Source organism: Felis catus, chromosome C2 (genome assembly GCF_018350175.1).
Source record: "Felis catus isolate Fca126 chromosome C2, F.catus_Fca126_mat1.0, whole genome shotgun sequence".
NCBI lineage: Eukaryota > Metazoa > Chordata > Mammalia > Carnivora > Felidae > Felis > Felis catus.
The window spans coordinates 95,466,848-95,485,665 of record NC_058376.1 but is presented as its reverse complement, the minus strand read 5'-3'; the positions used below and the strand labels follow the sequence as shown (position 1 = coordinate 95,485,665).

At 39.9% G+C, this 18,818-nt stretch overlaps 1 protein-coding gene across 2 annotated transcripts in view; it reads left to right on the top strand.

Annotated features, from left to right (window-relative positions):
- Positions 1–511: 511 nt before the first annotated feature.
- SKIL (SKI like proto-oncogene) overlaps positions 512–18,818 on the top strand; it is a 30,020-nt gene continuing 11,713 nt past the window's right edge. The window contains exons 1-2 of one of the 2 annotated variants that reach the window (XM_023260407.2): positions 512–651; positions 2,237–4,026. In XM_023260407.2, coding sequence (XP_023116175.1) covers positions 2,929–4,026 — 1,098 coding nt within the window. In that variant the 5' untranslated portion in view covers positions 512–651; positions 2,237–2,928. Of the gene's footprint in view, positions 670–2,236; positions 4,027–18,818 lie in introns of both variants that reach the window. The other variant, XM_023260406.2, reaches the window with a different exon arrangement.

Genomic DNA, 18,818 nt, shown 5'->3' with positions numbered 1-18,818 from the left:
GCCGCCCTGCCCCCTCTCTCCCAGTCGCGCGGCAGCGGAGCGGCCAGGGCGCCCCCGGGTCTGGCCCGTCACCACAGAGCAGCGGGTGGGGCGGGGGCGGGGCGGTGGCGGCCCCAGACAGCCGGCTGGGCGACTCGAGGAAGGAAGGAGGGAGGGCGGCAGTGGGGGTGGGGCGGGGAGGGAACATCCTGTCTGCGCCGGGTGCACCGCAGACAGCGCCGTGCGCCAGCCGCCCAGACGGCGCGCGAGGCCAGGAGCGCCGGGCGCGCGCCTGGGGGGGGGGGAGGGGCGCGCGCGCGCGAGGCGACGGGGCGAGGGGGGAGCCCCGAGGAGCCACAATAGGCCAGACGGCGCGCGCGTCCCCGAGGGGCTGGGAGTCGCGAGGGGGCGGTGGCAGCGACGCCGGCGGGCCCGCGCGCGCGGTGCCGCCGCTGGCTCCGTTCCCTTCCCCTCCCCCTCCCCGCCGCCCTCGCTCTCCCCCGGGCGGCCGGAGACGGCGGCGGCGTCTGCGGGAAGCCGTGTGTCTCCGCAGTGACGTGGGCGGGCCGAGGGCTCGGTGACGTCAGAGGGCTGTGTGTAGCGATGTGTGTGGGGTTCGGAGCGGCGCCGGCACAGCCGAAGGGAGCGGGCGAGCGGCGGCGGCTGGCACAGGTGCGGCCCCGGCTCGTGGTGAGGACGCGGCGGGCGCGGCGGGCGGCAAGGGGCGCGCGGCCTTGGGGCAGCCCGACGGCGGTGCCGTGGATAGTGGGGAGTTAACAAAGCTCGTCGAGCTACCTCGGGCGCGGAGGCCGAAGTCGGGGGTCCGGATGCGCGGGTCCCGGGTGGGGTCGGGGCCACGGGGGGCGCAGGGCGGGTGTCCCACGGCGGATCAAGCCTCGCTGACCCTAGGCTGGAAGGGCGCTGCACTTGACCGGAGCCGTCGGGACCCCGGAGACCTGGACGCCCGTCACTCCCCCCACCCTTCCCCAGCCGCCCGTCTGCGCTCCTCGGGGATGCCCCGGGCGTCTGTCGGCGCCCAGCGGCGCGGAGATCCCGGCTAGGCGCCCCACCCGCCCGCAGACCCTTCTCCTTTCTGGCCCCGGGGAGGCGGGGGAGGTGCAGCCTTAGGGGTGCTGGGGTAACACCCGAGAACTTCCTGGGGCGAGGGTACGGGGGGGGGGATTTCCACAGTCCTCCCCGCGGCCCCCGCAGTGGGGCAGTATTGGGAGGGCACTTGGGGTTGTCCCGAGACCGTGGGTGGGGGTTGGGGGACTCCTCTTTTTCCACTTCCCACTCTCCCCTTGCGCAGCCCAAGGCGTCCCGGCTCCCCTGTCCGCCACTCCGCCCTCCCCCTCGGGTTTGTGATGGGTGGGTGGATTTGCGTGGGCCGAGGATTTCAGAGTTTGGGGGGGCTCCCCCATTGTAGGTCATGCCTCCTGCCCTCTTTCTCGGTCTGCGTTGGCTGAGGTGTTTCTGTGGTGGGCGAAAGTCAGAACATTGGTTAGTGGCCTGGGTCCGTAACCCTTTGGGTCTCTTTTAAGGGAAACTGCTGAGAGTTTGGGAGGCAAACATTTTTATTTATTGGATTTCTTTTGGGTGTCCTCTCAAGAAGGAAGTGGAAGAAGAATCTTTTCTTTTCTCCTCTTCCTCCATTTGCATTCTTTGTGAGGTCTGTCTGCCTTGTGTTTTTTGTCCGGAATTAGTCTTGTTAAGGATGGAGATTCCCAGGAGTGGAGTCTATAGCTTTTGGCTTCCATTAAGCAAATTCACTAACCTTTTAAAGGGAAAGTTAATTTTTGCCTACAGTCATTCCAGAAAAAATAGCGTACACTGACTGGGTGAATTAATGCCCTTAAAATTGTAAGTTAGGTACATATGGTAGATATGTTAGCACGTATCTGATTTTCTTGGATGAAACTGGCATTTTTTAAAATGAAGAGATGAAGAAATGGATTATTATAGTTGAAATGGCATAACTGGGAAAGACTCTGGTACTTAGTTTTAGGTGAGATGATCTATTTAAGGTTCTTCTATTCCCTTTTCAGGGATGTTATGGCTCCCTTTACCCATTCTACAAATTATTTTCCTGTTTAAATGACGTTCTTCTAGTTAACTGGTGTTAGATTTAAAGAAATCGCTCAAGTGTCACCTTTGGTAAAGTGAACTCAGTATAAGATTAAGAAACTAGTTTCAAACTGACCCTTTGGCCTCTGAGCAAATTCAAGTATAACTCTCCCTCACTGCTCTTCTCTTCCAGATTAATTAAAAGAAGAATGAACAGTAATCCATGAAGATAACTGGGCAATTTTTCTTTAGATATCATTTTTAACTGTAGAAGTTCAAGTGGAGTCAGAGAGAGGCTCTTCTTACCGTTTTTGAGGATTTCTACAAACCTTCAGTTGGTCAACGCAGACCAACAGATCATCACTTTTAGAGAAGATACTGTTTTCTTTTCCTTTTTTGGTGTCCTTGGTGCCAAAAACTAAATTTGGGTGCAACATTTTGATTTATATTTGTGTCTAGGTTTTATGACACAAGTAATTGCATAAACTTTTCACATGTTTTGCTCCAAACCAGACCAAACCATTGCACTGCATCTGGACATTCCGAATTGAGAGAATTGATAAGTTTATTTTAATGCATCTATTTGAAGAGTTAAGAAAAAAGGCTTCCTCAGAGGTGTGCCTCTCAAAATTATATTCTTTATTTTTAGGGACAAAAGAAGAAATTTTATAGCACTAGCAGTGAAATTATACTAGAGTATAAGCAGAACCAAATAAAATTGTAAAATCTCTTGAGTAATTTAGGGAGATTTCTCTTTGGAAATTTAAGTTTTCTGTGAGAGTAAGCTACTATAAGTATTGATATACATTGCTTCTCTCTTGGAATGAGTGACTAAATAACAATGCAAATCTCAGACTTACTTATTTAACACCACAGTTTTTAGCAATGGAAAATCTACAGACAAATTTTTCCTTGGTTCAGGGCTCAAATAAAAAACTGAATGGGATGGGAGATGATTGCGGCCCTCCAGTGAAAAAAATGATGACAGACGTTCCTGCAAATGGAAAAATGATGATAAACAAGATGCCAACAGTAAAGAAGGAACACTTGGAGGACTATGAAGTGCCAATGGAAACCGATGGGGAGCACGTCAAGCGAACCTGTGCCTCTGTGCCAGAACCTTTACATTTAAATCCCAGTTTGAAACACACTTTGGCACAATTTCATTTAAGTAGTCAGAGCTCTCTGGGTGGGCCAGCAGCATTTTCTGCTCGGTATTCCCAAGAAAGCATGTCACCCACTGTATTTCTGCCTCTTCCATCTCCTCAGGTTCTTCCTGGTCCACTGTTCATCCCTTCTGATAGCTCCACAGAACTCACACAGACTGTGTTGGAAGGGGAGTCTATTTCTTGTTTTCAGGTTGGAGGAGAAAAGAGACTCTGTTTGCCTCAAGTCTTAAATTCTGTTCTCCGAGAATTTTCACTCCAGCAAATAAATACGGTGTGTGACGAATTGTACATCTATTGTTCACGGTGTACTTCAGACCAGCTTCATATCTTAAAGGTCCTGGGAATACTTCCATTCAATGCCCCATCCTGTGGGTTGATCACATTAACTGATGCACAAAGACTATGTAATGCTTTATTGCGGCCACGCACTTTTCCTCAAAATGGTAGTGTACTTCCTGCTAAAAACTCATTGGCCCAGTTAAAGGAAACTGGCAGTGCCTTTGAAGTGGAACATGAATGCTTGGGCAAATGTCAGGGTCTGTTTGCACCCCAGTTTTATGTTCAGCCTGATGCTCCATGTATTCAGTGTCTGGAGTGCTGTGGAATGTTTGCGCCCCAGACATTTGTGATGCATTCTCACAGATCACCTGACAAAAGGACTTGCCACTGGGGCTTTGAGTCAGCCAAATGGCATTGCTATCTTCATGTGAACCAGAAATACTTAGGGACACCTGAAGAAAAGAAACTGAAGATAATATTAGAAGAAATGAAGGAGAAATTTAGCATGAGAAATGGAAAAAGGACTCAATCTAAGGCAAGTTTTTTTTTTTTTTTAATAGTAATTTTAAATAATGGCACTGGTTTACTTTGAAATCAAAAGTCTATATTTAGACTTACTTAACCTGTGCGATGTTAAGAAACTGTTACTGCTCATGCAACAACAAAAAATACTGGTCTTTGTAATGTGTTATGTTTGTATCACACGTTTTAGGCTATAAAGCGCTTTCCTGTGTGTGTGTTCATTTGATCTTTCAAACAGCCTAGTGCAAGAAGTAGGATTATTCCCATTCTACAGATAAAGAGAATGAGGCTCAGATCAAGTGGCTTTCCCAAGATTATATAGACAGGGTGTGGAGGATTTGGGGCTTCTTTGTCAAGTCATGATCTCTTTCTTTTTCACACATCCTGCTTTTTGATGACTAGATCTGTTGTTGTCCTAGGACTCCAGATAATTTACACTTTGGTGTTATTTCCATTTGCAAATGGTATAATGGCTGGCCAAAACAATTCTGGTTGTGGGCTTCAAACAGCATTTTTCCAAGGTAGATCTAGGATTTCTGACATTGTTTTTATCCCTGGATATTCAGGTTTGATCAATATTCGGAATAAATGGAAAAGACAGGTTTATCGGAAGAATTTGTGATTCTGGTAAGAGGTTTTTTTAAAAGAAAGAAATAACTTAAAAAAATTGTGACAGCTAGAATAAATAGATTATTTTAGGCTAAATAAATACTAATATAAAAACCTGTCAGCAAAGAGATATTACTATTTTTCCCACTGCAATATCTGCTAGGCTAAACTAAGGTCTTCATTCTGAGAGTCTGAATGCCTGGGTAATAAACAAGATTTGGGTTATTAAATATCCAGCTTGTTGATTTGGTTGTTAAATATATTTTTTACTTGATTAAAGTTAGTATAATAGCTAGCACTATTTAACACTTACATTGTGGCAAGCATTGTTTTTGAGCAGTTTCACATATATAATTTTATTTGAGTTGTACAATGAAAGATTGGCCATGTTTCATCGTAAGAATCTGAGTTTTCCACTATTAGTTTTTATTTCTTGAAATAATCTCTACCTTTTCTACTTCACAGAAGAAATGAGTGAAGCGTATTAAATGACCGCAGCTTATTCACAGCAACATTAGAGCTTGGGCTTGAATCTAAGATTTTGGTGTCGTGTGCTTTATTATGGTACCTTTAAGGTTTTGAGGGAAATTTAGTTACAGTTGAGTTTTAAAACTGTGATTTGCTTCTGAAGCTCAAGAAGATAATTTTAGACTCTTAATTCAGGGTAGTTTGCTACTTGCTGCTTCCAAAGGGTCAGCACTCTGAAATTCCTTGCCTGTGGCTACTAGATAAGTTTATATTGTTCATGTGCAGTTATTGACTGATTTTGAAGCAGGATTGACTTCAAGCCACTTCTCAAATTACTGGACTTGCTTACAGCTGGATTGGTCCCATGCTGAAGCTTGTGCTTGGAGATGATCTGTATTCTCAAAATGTGGAATGCTCCTTTTGATATTTATGATATCTTGCTCAATGCTAATTAGAGCCCTACCCTTACATGTCCATAGGTGACCACATTATTTGCTAGATATTCTTACTCCAGTCTTCATTGCTCTGACATAAGCGTTTTTGGGATAAACTGCTTTGCCTGAAGTTCCTCTTCTGTATTTGTGAGCAAAAACATCTGAGAACCATGATAAAGATTAGAAAGAAAAAGGTGATGAATTTACTTAACTGAAACTGTATGTGCTAGGGTTTAGGTAAAATTGAAACCATTCTTCATTTGAATGTAGTCCTTTATTGTCTCAGAAATGATTAATTTGAATTCATTTTTTTTTGGGGGGGGGGAAGGTGTGAGATTTTTTTTCCCTCACCTTTTGGCTGTTATCTTTTTGCAGGATTTACTATAATGTTTTTGGTTTCATCTTGGTATTGTTTCCAATTTTATGTGAATTGTAAGCAATGTAAGGGAATTTAAGAAAATTTCTAGCAATGAAATCTTTAAGAAGACTTTTGGGTTCACATGTAATACATACTTGAGTGGTTGTTTTATTATGCTTATCACTCCATATTTTGAAAATTTAGTCCTGAAGACTTTTTTGAAGGTCTGTGAACAAGGTTTCTTAGATGAGAAACCAGTCCCAGATGGGTCACATGTTCTGGTTGTATAACTGGTGGGTGGTAGAATGAGGAGCTGAATGCAGTTCTTCTGACTTGAAGTCTAGTAATTTTCACTGCTTTTCCCTAAAGCAAACTTTGTAGTACAAACTACTACTGAATTTTGAGAAACATTAACTTCTTATCAATTTTCCTTAGTGTAATGGTTCGTAAACTCTGTGTTAACTTGAATTTTATACTAAGGTCCTTAACAGGGAGGGGGTGCTAGGAGATATCCTTGACTGGGGAACGTTTTTTATTATCTCCTGTGAGTCAGTGAGTTGGTTGCCAAACAAACCAAATAGACCCAGAGGAAGCTCATTTGAAGAAGTCAATACAGGCTTTCTTTTCTTTTCTTTTTTTTTACATAGAAGAGTAAACTAAATATATTAATATTTTATGTAAAGAACCTTATGTTTAATGTGAATACTAACGTAGTTCAATACATTTATACATAGTTAATTTAGTTAAAGTATTGTTTTAGATTAAAAAACCAAAATTATGAAACTCAAAAGGCAATTGTTTGAAATGTAGCAACTGTTATTTCCAAGGTTGGAAATTATATTAGTAATGATCACCTAACTATTTGCATAACTAATAGCTCCATTTAATTTGCATAGTTAGTAGCTATATTTAGATGGGAGAAGTAAGTGGTATAAGGTCAGTGTTCTAAGTGAAGAACTGGCTCTGTGTAGAAACTAACGGTATATTTTGAAGCCTTTCTTACTCAGGTCAGGACAAGAAATACAGCTGGTTTTAGATCTGCCTAGGTGGCTTTGTAAAATGATGTTCTTAAGCAATTTATTTCTTCGTATCGCCTGAACTTTTTATGCTTTTTGTTAGAAATATGGCTGTTCTATTATTTATTTGATCTAATTCTGATTTAGTTGCTCTTACATTTTTGTCTATGGAAAAAAGGTTGCTAAGCAAATTGATCATTTGTAAATAAAATTTGAAGGGTGATGTTTAAGATTATTTTCAAGCACATTGGAAAAGCCCACTTGTAGTGATAGGTGGTTCTTTACTCTTACAAAATGTGACAGAAAATCTTTAAGTTAGAGATGGTGTATGCCCTTATATTTAAAAAAAAAAAAAACATTTAAAATGTAGATTTTTTAACATTCAGAATTGACTACTCTTAGGTAAATAATAATATGGTATTTACTTAGCTTAGGAAAAAAATAGATTATGATGCACATAAATGACCTAAAGATATCAATTTAAACTTTTTTTAAAGCCTGTTAAACATTTTACTATTTTTAGTTTTGCATTTTCCTTTCAGTTCCTCATTTTTGCAGAAGTCATTGGAATAATAATAGTACAAAAAAATTCTATCTTGTAAACTGTTATTTTTCTGTTTAGGAAGTGCATTTCTTAGTCCAATAAGGTAAGGAAATACACTAGAGAAAATGGGCAACTACAGAGAGTAGTGTTGAGACAAAATGTGTTTCAGTAATAATTGTGGCCAATTTGGTGGTAATTTGTTACATCAGTGATATAGTTTGTATTTTGCGATTAGCATAAATTTTGATCAAGTGGGGGGTAAGGTTAGAATCAGATGAAGTATTTGTGTTCATATGCACGACGAGTATGAATATTTTTGTCTACTTTTCTGAAATTAATAATTGACTTCATGAGTTTAGAGACCCTTTTTCCTGTTTTCCCAGAATGTAGTTTAGTGCTTGGTGCATCAGAGGCAGTCAATGAAATCTTTTTTTAAACTGAATACATTTTTGAAGAACAACACACTGCATTATATTTTAGAATGTTTGGAGTTTTTGGGTAAAATAATGGTTTGATCTGTAAGTAAACACCTGTGATTTGCAAATAAACTGTTGAGTGAGAGAATGGAAGCCAGAGCATTTTGGAAGAGTCTAGAAATGTAGGATGGTACTTCAAACTATTATTAAAACATTTACTAATACGTATTTGGGGACTTTTCCTTTCCCCAAACATCTTCTTGACTTACCTGGAATTATGTGAAGACATTTCTAACACAAATGAGATAACTGAGTAATGGGTTCAAATGTATCCCACTCTTAGTTATTTGTACACAGCTGTTATACTAGTTGGATATTTTGTTTACTTACTAAAAATGAAGTATGCAAGAACATACAAAACAGGTCTATTGTAAGAATTATAAGGACATTTCAATGAAATCTTTAGAATGGCTTTGGGAATAGTGCCCCCTTATGGTTTAGGAAATACAGAGCCTATATTCGTTTTTACCATTAAAAAAATGGTAAAACACTTATAAGTATTAACATTTTTAAAAAGGCTGGTGGTAAGTTACAACTTTATTCTTTTTGATCTGATAAATGGGAAAAAATTAAGAAACTTCAAGGAAGAAGAAAAAGGGTGTACTTGAATCACTGTGTAGGCAGCCAGCAGTGTTCTCATAGCTATGCATACGTTATAATTTATGCCACTGGGAGAACAAGGAAGTAATCAAGAATTGGGTTAATTTCAATTCCTTTAGTATTCTGGGAAAGGAAAGTGTGGAGCAAAACTCATTTTGTTCAAGTAAAGAGATAGAACTAGTTTGGGAATAGCTTTAGTAATGACTGGAAACTGTATTTTGTCCACATGCAGAATTTTGGTCTAATGAGGGTTCATATACTTAAAATAACTTAAGGATTTTATTGGACTGTGAAAAGCAAAAAGAAGATATATAATTAAATTCTAAATCTTTTCTTAAGGTGAAGCTTGCTTCATTCACTAAATTAAGTATTACAGTACCATGCTAGGCAGAAAAAGGAATGAATAGAAAGATATAAATTACTTTAAAACTCATACTGGTTTCTAGACTTAGAAGTGGGTCACAGAAATATGTACATAAAGACTAAATGGAGGCTCCTTAGGGCAGGACTTTATCTTCTAGTTTTTGAATCTAGAATGTGGTAGATGTTTAATAAAGGTTTGAATAACTGAATGAAGAGTCTTAACTAGCCCTCTAAAGTTACCAGTGATTTTTGAGGAGAAAAAGAGGCTTAGTTTTAAAGCAAAGCAGCATTTTGTTTTTACTTGTGGTATTGAATTTGTTTTGAGATTTCAAATAGCCCTAAAAGTGCGTATTTTGTTTATCTTATGGGGACAAGGAATATGAAAGTTTAGAGGCTCACTAAAGATCATTTTGGTAACACTAGGGCTTTTATTCCACATTAAAAGTGTTTTTGTTGTTTTTTGGTGTGGTTATGAAAGCAATATAGGCCCACTGTAGTAAATCCTAAACAAGTGCAAAGAAGAAAACACAATTTTGTAATTCATAATTTCAACATAGATGATAATTAACACTGGAGTTTATTCCATTACACATGTAATCCTTTGTAAATCTGTGCAAATGCACAGTGCACAAGTGTTATTATTAATACAAGACTAGTTGTTGAAAAAATACTTGTGGACCAATTCTAGGATCGTTCACTTAGAGCAAGGTTTTTCAAATTGCAGTTTGTCACTCACGCAGCCCTTTTCATCTGGGGTTTCAAGAAAGGAGATTTAAGCCCTACAGAAAATGATCTGAGTGATGGTTTCATCATTTCTCCCAAAGATGGTGTATACTACCATTCTCAAAGCTTTGAAGTGAAGTTAATTCATTGCATACAGTGGATGCCTTGGGGCATTTGGGCTTATCTCTTGAGAACCCCAGTTGAGGGCCAGGAGGGTTACGAAATCAATTTAGTGGGTCACCGACATTAAAAAAATGAAGTAGAGTAAAATAAAAAATAGACTACATTGCATATAGTAAAATTAATCTACATTAAAGAATTAATCTTCATTTTGATATTCTCAATATACATTAATTGAAGGCCAAAATGATCTGAGATCATAACTTTTTATTTTTATTTTTTTTAATGTTTATTTTTGAGAGAGAAAGAGACACAGTGTGAGTGAGGGAGAGGCAGAGAGAGGGAGACAGAATCTGAAGCGGGCCCCAGGCTCTGAGCTGTCAGCACAGAGCCCCACGCCAGGCTGGAACCCATGAACTACGACATCATGACCTGAGAGAAAATTGGATGCTTAACCAACTGAGACACCCAGGCGCCACAGAGATCATAATTAAAAACATTTTTTATTAATGTTTACTTATTTTTAAGTGACAGACCGTGAGTGGGGAAGGCACCATCATAATTTTTTTAAAAAGCACATATGCTGGGGGGCCCCTGGGTGGCTCAGTAGGTTGAGCTACCGACTTTGGCTCAGGTCATGATCTTATGGTTTGTGGGTTTGTGGGTTCTTCCAGCCCTACATTGGGCTCACTGCTGTCAGCGTGGAGCCTGCTTTGGATCCTCTGTCCCCTTCTCTCTCTGCCCCTCCCCCACTCATTCTCTCTCTCTCTCTCTCTCTCTCTCTCTCTCTCTCTCAAAAATAAACATTTTTTGAAAAAGCATATATGTTGAAATGGGCTGGAAAAGCAAAACCTTAGATTTATACAGATATTTTAGTAAAAAGATGTATGTGACATGGAGATTGCTAAGTTATTGTCATACTAAATGAATTGGTCTCTGTAAAATTCCAGTATAAAAATTTTTATTTTTAGGGGTGTCTGGCTGGCTCAAATCGGAGGAACACATGACTCTTGATCTCAGGGTCGTGGGTTCACACCCCACATTGGGTGTAGAGATTACTTAAATAAATAAACTTATTATTATTGTTTTTTTATTATTTTAGAAGTAGGAACTTAACAGGACTTATATCAGTTTGCTCCTTTTCCTTCACATTGTGAAGGGAGTGGTATCATACTACTAACTTCACATGGCTTTATTTCCATAAAGGATTTAAGATAATAGTTGCACATTATAAAAACGTGAGCCTTTGCTTTTCCTGTGAGCATCTTTGAGCACTTATTTAAACTTGAAATTGGCTTTGTGAAATAGGTGGTGTCTTTCAGTGTGGGGGAGCAGCAGACGTTGCTAGATCTCCAGAAGATCTATCTGGTTTTGGTAATTCAGTGGAGGTGCTTAGATCATATTGTTTCAGTTTTGCATTAGGTTGATTAATTCTAATAATTACAATGAAGTGAGGCACAAGATTGAGCCTTAAAATCTCTTAAGTAGCTATTTGCTACCTTGTAACACTATTCCTCTTTCAGTTGTTGAAACGCTCATTCACAACATGTTGGAAGTACTGAGGAAACTTGATCCTTCAGTGAGAGATTCAGTTTCTTTCAGTAAGAGTTGTTGGCAGCTGTGTGGTAGGGTGTCTTTGTGTCCTTCTGAAATCATTTATTGACCACTTGAATGCCTTAGTATTATAATAACACAGCAAAAAGGCCCTGACAGGTATATCCACTTTATTCCTAAGGAGTTATTGCTTAGCTGTGTATTCAGTCATGTGTTTAGTAAGGTTGCTAATGACTTATGTTGGGCTTGTACAAAGTAATGTATATTTAATGTATATTATCTTTTATTTCTTGTGTAAGCACATCATTAGAATAGTCTGTTAAATTTACCAATCTGCTAGTCCTTTGTATGCATACTGTTTTAGGAATAAATACCACAATCTAAAAATTTACCTCTTATAGCTCTTTCTAAATTCTGTTTTTAAAAATAATTTTTCCACATATTAAAAAAAATTTTAATGTAATTTTTGGAGAGACTTTGGAAATCCTACCAGTATATGTTGAGGATATTATCTGGATTTCTTTAGTTCATCAATATATGTCATTTGGATTTAATTAAGGGTCATAATATTAATCTGTTACTATAATTAAAAACTAGAGTATCATCTAAAAGCAAAGTTTATTATTGGAGATAAGTCTAGGAATTGTAAAGTGTTGTGTTTTTTTTTTTTTAAGTATAAATTGGAATGTTTATATGTGAATAGTGCCGAGTGGGTAGGATTGCTTTTGTATCCAGAAAGTGGTGACTAAAATGTTTATTGTTTTTTGTTTTTTTTTTGTAAATGAAATCAAGTTCTCTAAATTATTTGTCATTGTGAGACTAAAAAGCATTGTACTACCAAAAACACAATAGTTCTTTATTAGAAAATGTGATTTTTAAAGGATCATGTGTATATAACACCGTAGGTTGAAATTTAGAGAAATTTTTATAAAACATTTCCTAATTTTTATTTATTTAAAATTTACTCTTGTGTACATTTTGGGATTGTTTTAATTTTGCTTTCATAGATGTTATTTGTTGTTTTATGACTTAGAGAAAGAATGAAATAATATGTCTGAAAATTTTCCTGTGTTTCAGATGAGGATGCCATCTGTTCATTTCGCGGTAGATAACGGTGGGGAAGTTGGGCGATAAAAGCATTTAAAAATGTTTAGGGCTCTAACTTAAGATACTAAGTGATCTACTTCTCTCCTTTGCCAAGTAATGTAATGAATTCTATTCTGATGTTTAAAAACACCAAGTAAATAAATTCTTCCCACCTTGAAAAGTGAGATAAGAGGCAATACGTGCTCATATCTTGGTATCTAATTTTTATTCCTGATCAGTAGTAGCAACACTGCTGTGCCATTTAATTACATTGTTCTTTTTTTGAAGACCTAATTTGTATGTTGACACAAATGCAGAATAGATGAGAAAATCTGGCATGCCTGTGAATGTTCTGTTGTATAATATGTGCTTTTCTTAATTGTTTTTAACACACAGTTAGGATAAGTTGTTATAAATGTGTTTATGGCTTACCACATGTTAGATAAAATCAAATCCCAACATTTTATCATGGTTAGCGTTGTATATTTCCCCATCATTTGTATTATTTAATTTGTAGGTCTGATTTCTAAAAATACACCCCAGAGACTGTTGGGCTTTCTGGTACTTCATGGAGTAGAAGGATATTGAATGTGAAAGAGACTATCTTCTTTCTCAGTTTCATGGTAGCACAGTAACCCGATAAAAGGCCACCCTGGGAATTAATGAGCTAAGCTGTCATTCAGGATTCATTCAACAAATATTTATTAGTTCCTTCTACATGCCAGGCATGGTGCTAGGTACTGAAAATACACAAAAGTAAAGAAGATGGCCCTTGACCTAAAGCTGCTGTACAAGCAGAGGCTGGATAGCCACTTGTCAGTGATTTTGAATAGGGAATTCAGACGTTGGCTAGGGGACTGCACTAGGTGATCTTTAAAGAGGGTTTCTTTAAAGTCCCTAGACTGTGATTCTGTTAGTTGGATTGTGTGAGATTAGAAAATAAAATAAAGGGCAGAAATTAGGGGTGGATATTTAAAATGCTAGCAATTCTTTATGGAGGCATCTGAAGTTTAGAGATGATAGAAAATAGAAATATGCACTGGCTTTGGATCATGAATAAAATAGTAAAACTTAAATCAAGCTTTGAAATGAACTTGATCAAAATTGAGTCAGATTTCAAGTCAAGAAGTTTAGAACTTGCTATTCAGGAGATTTGAGATTCCAGATATCTATAATAGAAAAAACTTTTGGGGCGCCTGGATGGCTCAGTCGCTTAAGCTCTTGACTTTGGCTCAGGTCATGATCTCACGGTCTGTGAGTTCGAGCCCCGCGTTGGCTCTGTGCTGACAACTTGGAGCCTGGAGCCTGCTTCAGATTCTGTGTCTCCCTCTCTGTCAGCCCTACCCCCACTCACGCTCTGTCTCTCTCTCTCTCTCTCTCTCTCTCTCTCTCTCTCTCTCTCTCTCTCTCTCAAAAATAAACATTAAAAAAATTTTTGAAGAAAAAACTTTAGAAAATGTCTCAATTTTGGTAATTTTAATTAAAAAAAAGAACTGAGAAGCAACTGATATCTTGGGCAGTACATCCAGAATTATTTGGGATATATAACTGATTTAAAGTGGAGCTTGCTTTATTTTCTAAATAATGAGTTTAACAAATGACTTCTAGAAAAGAAATTCCGATTTAATTGAAGCTGATCTATTTTTTTTAATATTTATTTATGTTGACAGAGAGGGAGAGTACTTGTGCATGAGTAGGTGTGGGGCAGAGAAGGAGAGAGAGAGAGAGAGAGAGAGAGAGAATCCCAAGCAGACTCGATCCACACTCAGCACAGAGCCTGACACCAGGCTCGATCTCATGACCCTGAGATCATACCTGAGCTGAAATCAAGTCAGATGCTTAACCGAGTGAGCCACCCAGGCACCCTAGCTGATCTTATATTTCATTGATTTGTTACAGTGAGCTTATCCATGCTTATTAACACCTTGTCATATAGTGTTTTGGTGAAAAATGTTCTGCCTAAATGAGTTTTCTGGATGATGAAGCTACTCTTTTCAGCACTGTGTTCTTAAAAACTTTAACCTTTTTCCTGAATTCTAAAATGTCTTAAATAGTTTTCAGTCTTTCTAAGTGGTAGGTATGTATGTAAACAGTGTAGTATTTATATCTGGTATAAGTTATAGAATATAGTTTAGCTATGTCATGTTAACTCAAGACTTTTTAAATATCAGTTTCTGTGCTCTGTTGTGAAGGTAGGGGACAAGTGAGCTTTATTAAATTATTTGCCCTGGTCTGTGATAAAGCCCTTAGATTGTCTTGCTTTTTGAATTAGTGTTTGTGTTTGCATTTTGTAATTCTCCTTAGGCTGTCGATTGTCACCTGGCATCTATTATTTAGTATCGTTGTTACCAGCAATATCCTTTCTAATTTACTTGTAGAACTAAGTTATCTGAGAAACTATGTAAACAAGAGATTGGCTTATTTTATAAATAAACATATGATTTTGCTTCAGATTCTGAACTTTAGAATTGATCAGGATTGTGAGGTTGTTGTTGTTGTTTTGTTTGTACTCTTGTAGAGAGCCTAGGGTCCCCTCACTGAATACTCAATTCTTAAATCCTTTGAAAATCTCTTTATTTCCCCTAGTCTTGTGGTCTTGTTAGTTTTTCACATTACTTGTTTATTCTTTTTTTTTTTTAAGTTTATTTATTTATTTTGAGAGAAAGCAAGCGCTTGAGCGCCTGCAAGCAGGGGAGAAGCAGAGAGAGCAGAAGGCTAGAGAATCCCACGCAGGCTCTGTGCTGCCAGCGGGGCTTGAACTCACTAACCGTGGGTCTTGATCTCATGAATCGTGAGATCATGCTTGAGCTGAAGTCAGGTGTCAGATGCTCAACTGACTGATCCCCTCAGGTGCCTTCCTTGTTCATTTGGTTAACAAAATGTTGGCCTCCTACAAATAGAAGTTACCATATTTTTATTTTTGTGGATTAAAAAAATTGTTTTTAATGTTTATTTTTGAAAGAGAGAGAGTGCGCGCGTGTGCGTGCATGTGAGTGGGGGAGGGGCAGAGAGAGAGGGAGACACAGAATCCGAAGCAGGATCCAGGCTCTGTGCTGACAGCTCAAAGCCTGACGCGAGGCTCAAACCCATGAACTTCAAGATCATGACCTGAGCCAAAGTCAGACACTTAACTGACTGGGACACCCAGGTGCCCTGTCCATATTTTTAATTTTGGCTTTTAATTGGCCTGATTGATCAAGTTGTGTAATGTTTGCTCCAAAAGCTGTTTTCCTTTTCCTTTTTGGCCCATTAACAAAATGGGTAGTGGGTTGTCAGGTTTCTTCTGAGTTTCTTCCCCCATGAGTGAGATCTCCCCAATCAAACCATGGACAGTTTATGAATTAATTTTGCTTGAATCACAACTGCTTAGCATCTAGAGCTCTGTTTCCCTTCCATTTTGTGTAGTTTCTTGGTTCTGAACTGGAATATTGGGACATGAGGCAAAATAGTTTTCTGGTTTCTTGGTATTTGGTGGCTGTCCTCTGAGTGCTGTGTTTATGAATTATCGGATGATGGGATCATTTCCTACACACTTTACCCAGTTGCAGAAGTGAATGGAGACTCTCAGAGGCAGTGTCAGAAGAATATGAAGCTCTCCTTTTTGTCACATCCTTCTTCTTCTTCACCTCATTCTTAATTCCATTCTCTCTTACTCCACTGGGTTTGTCTGTTAGCCTCTTGTTTTTGTTCCTCACCCAAATACGGCCACCTTTTAGCTCCCTCCTCTACCAAGTGAGTCTTGTTCCCCCTTTAATAAGATACTCTTTTCCCACAAGAGCAGGGTCATTACTGTAATGTGAATGGTGGTGGTGGTGGTGGGAGTAGGAGTGGTAGTGAGGAGGCCATGTGAAACAAACCAAATAAGGGAGAAGTTAGTAGCCACAGGTTATTCTTTTCTGTTTCTTTTCTTTCTTTAAAAAAATTTTTTTTAATGTTTATTTTTGAGAGACAGAGACAAATCACGAGCAGGGGAGGGGCAGAGAGAGAGGGAGACACAATCCGAAGCAGGCTCCAGGCTCTGAGCTGTCAGCACAGAGCCCGACGTGGGGCTCGAACCCACGAACTATGAGATCATGACTTGAGCCGAAGTCGGATGCTTAACCAATTGAGCCACCCAGGTGCCTCATCTTTCTCAGTTTCTGAACCTCACTTTTCTAATGTGTAAAATGGAGATCATGATACCTACTTAATGTAAGTTATTGTTAGAATTAAGTAGGATGTATAAAGTTCTTATCAGGTAGGTGCTCATTAAGTAGCCAAAAGGGTTTACCTTCTTCTTTGCCTTTATTTACAGGTACAGTTTATGAGGAAGTATGGTTTACTGATAAGTGTTAGGCAAAGTAGTTTAGCTTGGCAAACTTTTGTGGTGCTTGTGTGTTTGTTTTTTGTGATGTTTATTAGAGATCAGTTGCCTGTGAAAGGAAGGGAGTAGGGGCAAGACTGGGTAGAGGGAAGGTAAAAATGTGCAATGCAATCCCATCACTGTTTCATCCAAGTTGGTAGGGAGCTGTGGAGTGAATAATGCCCATTTGAGTTGTGCCGTAATAGGATAAATTGGCTGCTCTTTGGACTCCTACCCCCCTCACATCAGTCACCATATTAGCTGCATGACCCGGCTTTGAGAAATTTCCTCACAAGCATGGGCTGCTCAGGTACTATGCTGAATTCTTTTTTTTTTTTTTTTCAACATTTATTTATTTTTGGGACAGAGAGAGACAGAGCATGAACGGGGGAGGGTCAGAGAGAGAGGGAGACACAGAATCGGAAACAAGCTCCAGGCTCTGAGCCATCAGCCCAGAGCCTGACGCGGGGCTCGAACTCACGGACCGCAAGATCGTGACCTGGCTGAAGTCGGATGCTTAACTGACTGCGCCACCCAGGCGCCCCACTATGCTGAATTCTTGAGGTAGACCCTCCACAGATCTGTGGAGTTCTCTCTGGGCACCTTTCTCTGTGCTGCAGACTCTATTTGCCTTGGTCTTTCTGGACATTCTACTCCTCCACTCAGGTTACTCTGTGAGGCTCTGCTTGGGTTCCCTTATCTTTTTAATTTTTTTTTTTTAAAATTTTTTTTCAACGTTTATTTATTTTTGGGACAGAGAGAGACAGAGCATGAACGGGGGAGGGGCAGAGAGAGAGGGAGACACAGAATCGGAAACAGGCTCCAGGCTCTGAGCCATCAGCCCAGAGCCTGACGCGGGGCTTGAACTCACAGACCGCGAGATCATGACCTGGCTGAAGTTGGACGCTTAACCGACTGCGCCACCCAGGCGCCCCAATTTTTTTTTTTTTTTTAACATTTCACTATACTTCTTTTATTATATATCTACCTATTCATCCCTCTATCAATTCACTTTTCTTCCCCTCCAGTTTTATTCAGAAATAATCGATATCATCACTAAGTATAAGGCATATAGCATGATAGTTTGATTTGCATATATTGTGAAGTGAATTACCACAGTAGGTTCAGCTAACATTCATCCTTCTAGTGTAGTCTGTCTTCGTTTCTGAGGCGCGATGGGGCGCTTCAGCTTCACCACCCCCATCTCGTGTTACAGCATTCTCTCACTGGTGACTTGCCCTTGAATAGATGTTAGTTGTTTTTCTTGCATGTGGCAGGGGTGGTGGGGCAAAGTCAGGAACAACCTATGTTGCCATCTTAGTGACCTCACTCCCCTGGCAAATATTTGTTGCTATAGAATGCCATCTAATCCATTAACAAATACTGTAGGGAAAGGGTATATTCTAGCTGATTGTAGCAGCAAGAAGGATCGGAACTTACCAATGCTGTGCATTTGTAAGGTGCTACTTAAAATGGATTTAAAAAATAGATTCCAGCAGTGCCTGGCTGGCTCAGTGGGTTAAGCATCTTACTCTTGATTTCAGCTCAGGTCATGATCTCACAGCTGTGAGGGAATCTGCTTGGGATTCTCTTTCCTCTCCCTCTGCCCCTCCCTTGCTTGCACGCTCTCTCTTGCTCTCTCTCAAATAAACATTAAAAAAAATAGGGGCGCCTGGGTGGCTCAGTCAGATAAGCATCTGACTTCAGCTCAGGTCATCATCTCATGGTCCATGGGTTCAAGCTCCATATCAGGCTCTGTGCTGACAGCTCAGAGCCTGGAACCTGCTTCAGATTCTGTGCCTCCCTCTCTCTTTGCCTCTCCCCTGCTCACGCTCCATCTCTCTCAAAAAATAAACACTAAAAATTAAAAAGCATTTAAAAAATAGATTCCGTAAGTATGAAATTTTATGAAATCATTTGTGATAATCCATGTTGAACATGCATACTGAAACTATTTCTTTAAAAAAAAATTTTTTTTTTTTTAACATTTATTCATTTTTAAGAGCGACAGAGCATGAGTTGAGGAGGGCAGAGAAAGAGGGAGACACAGACTCTGAAGCAGGCTCCAGGCTCTGAGCTGTCAGCACAGAGCCCGACATGGGGCTCAAACTC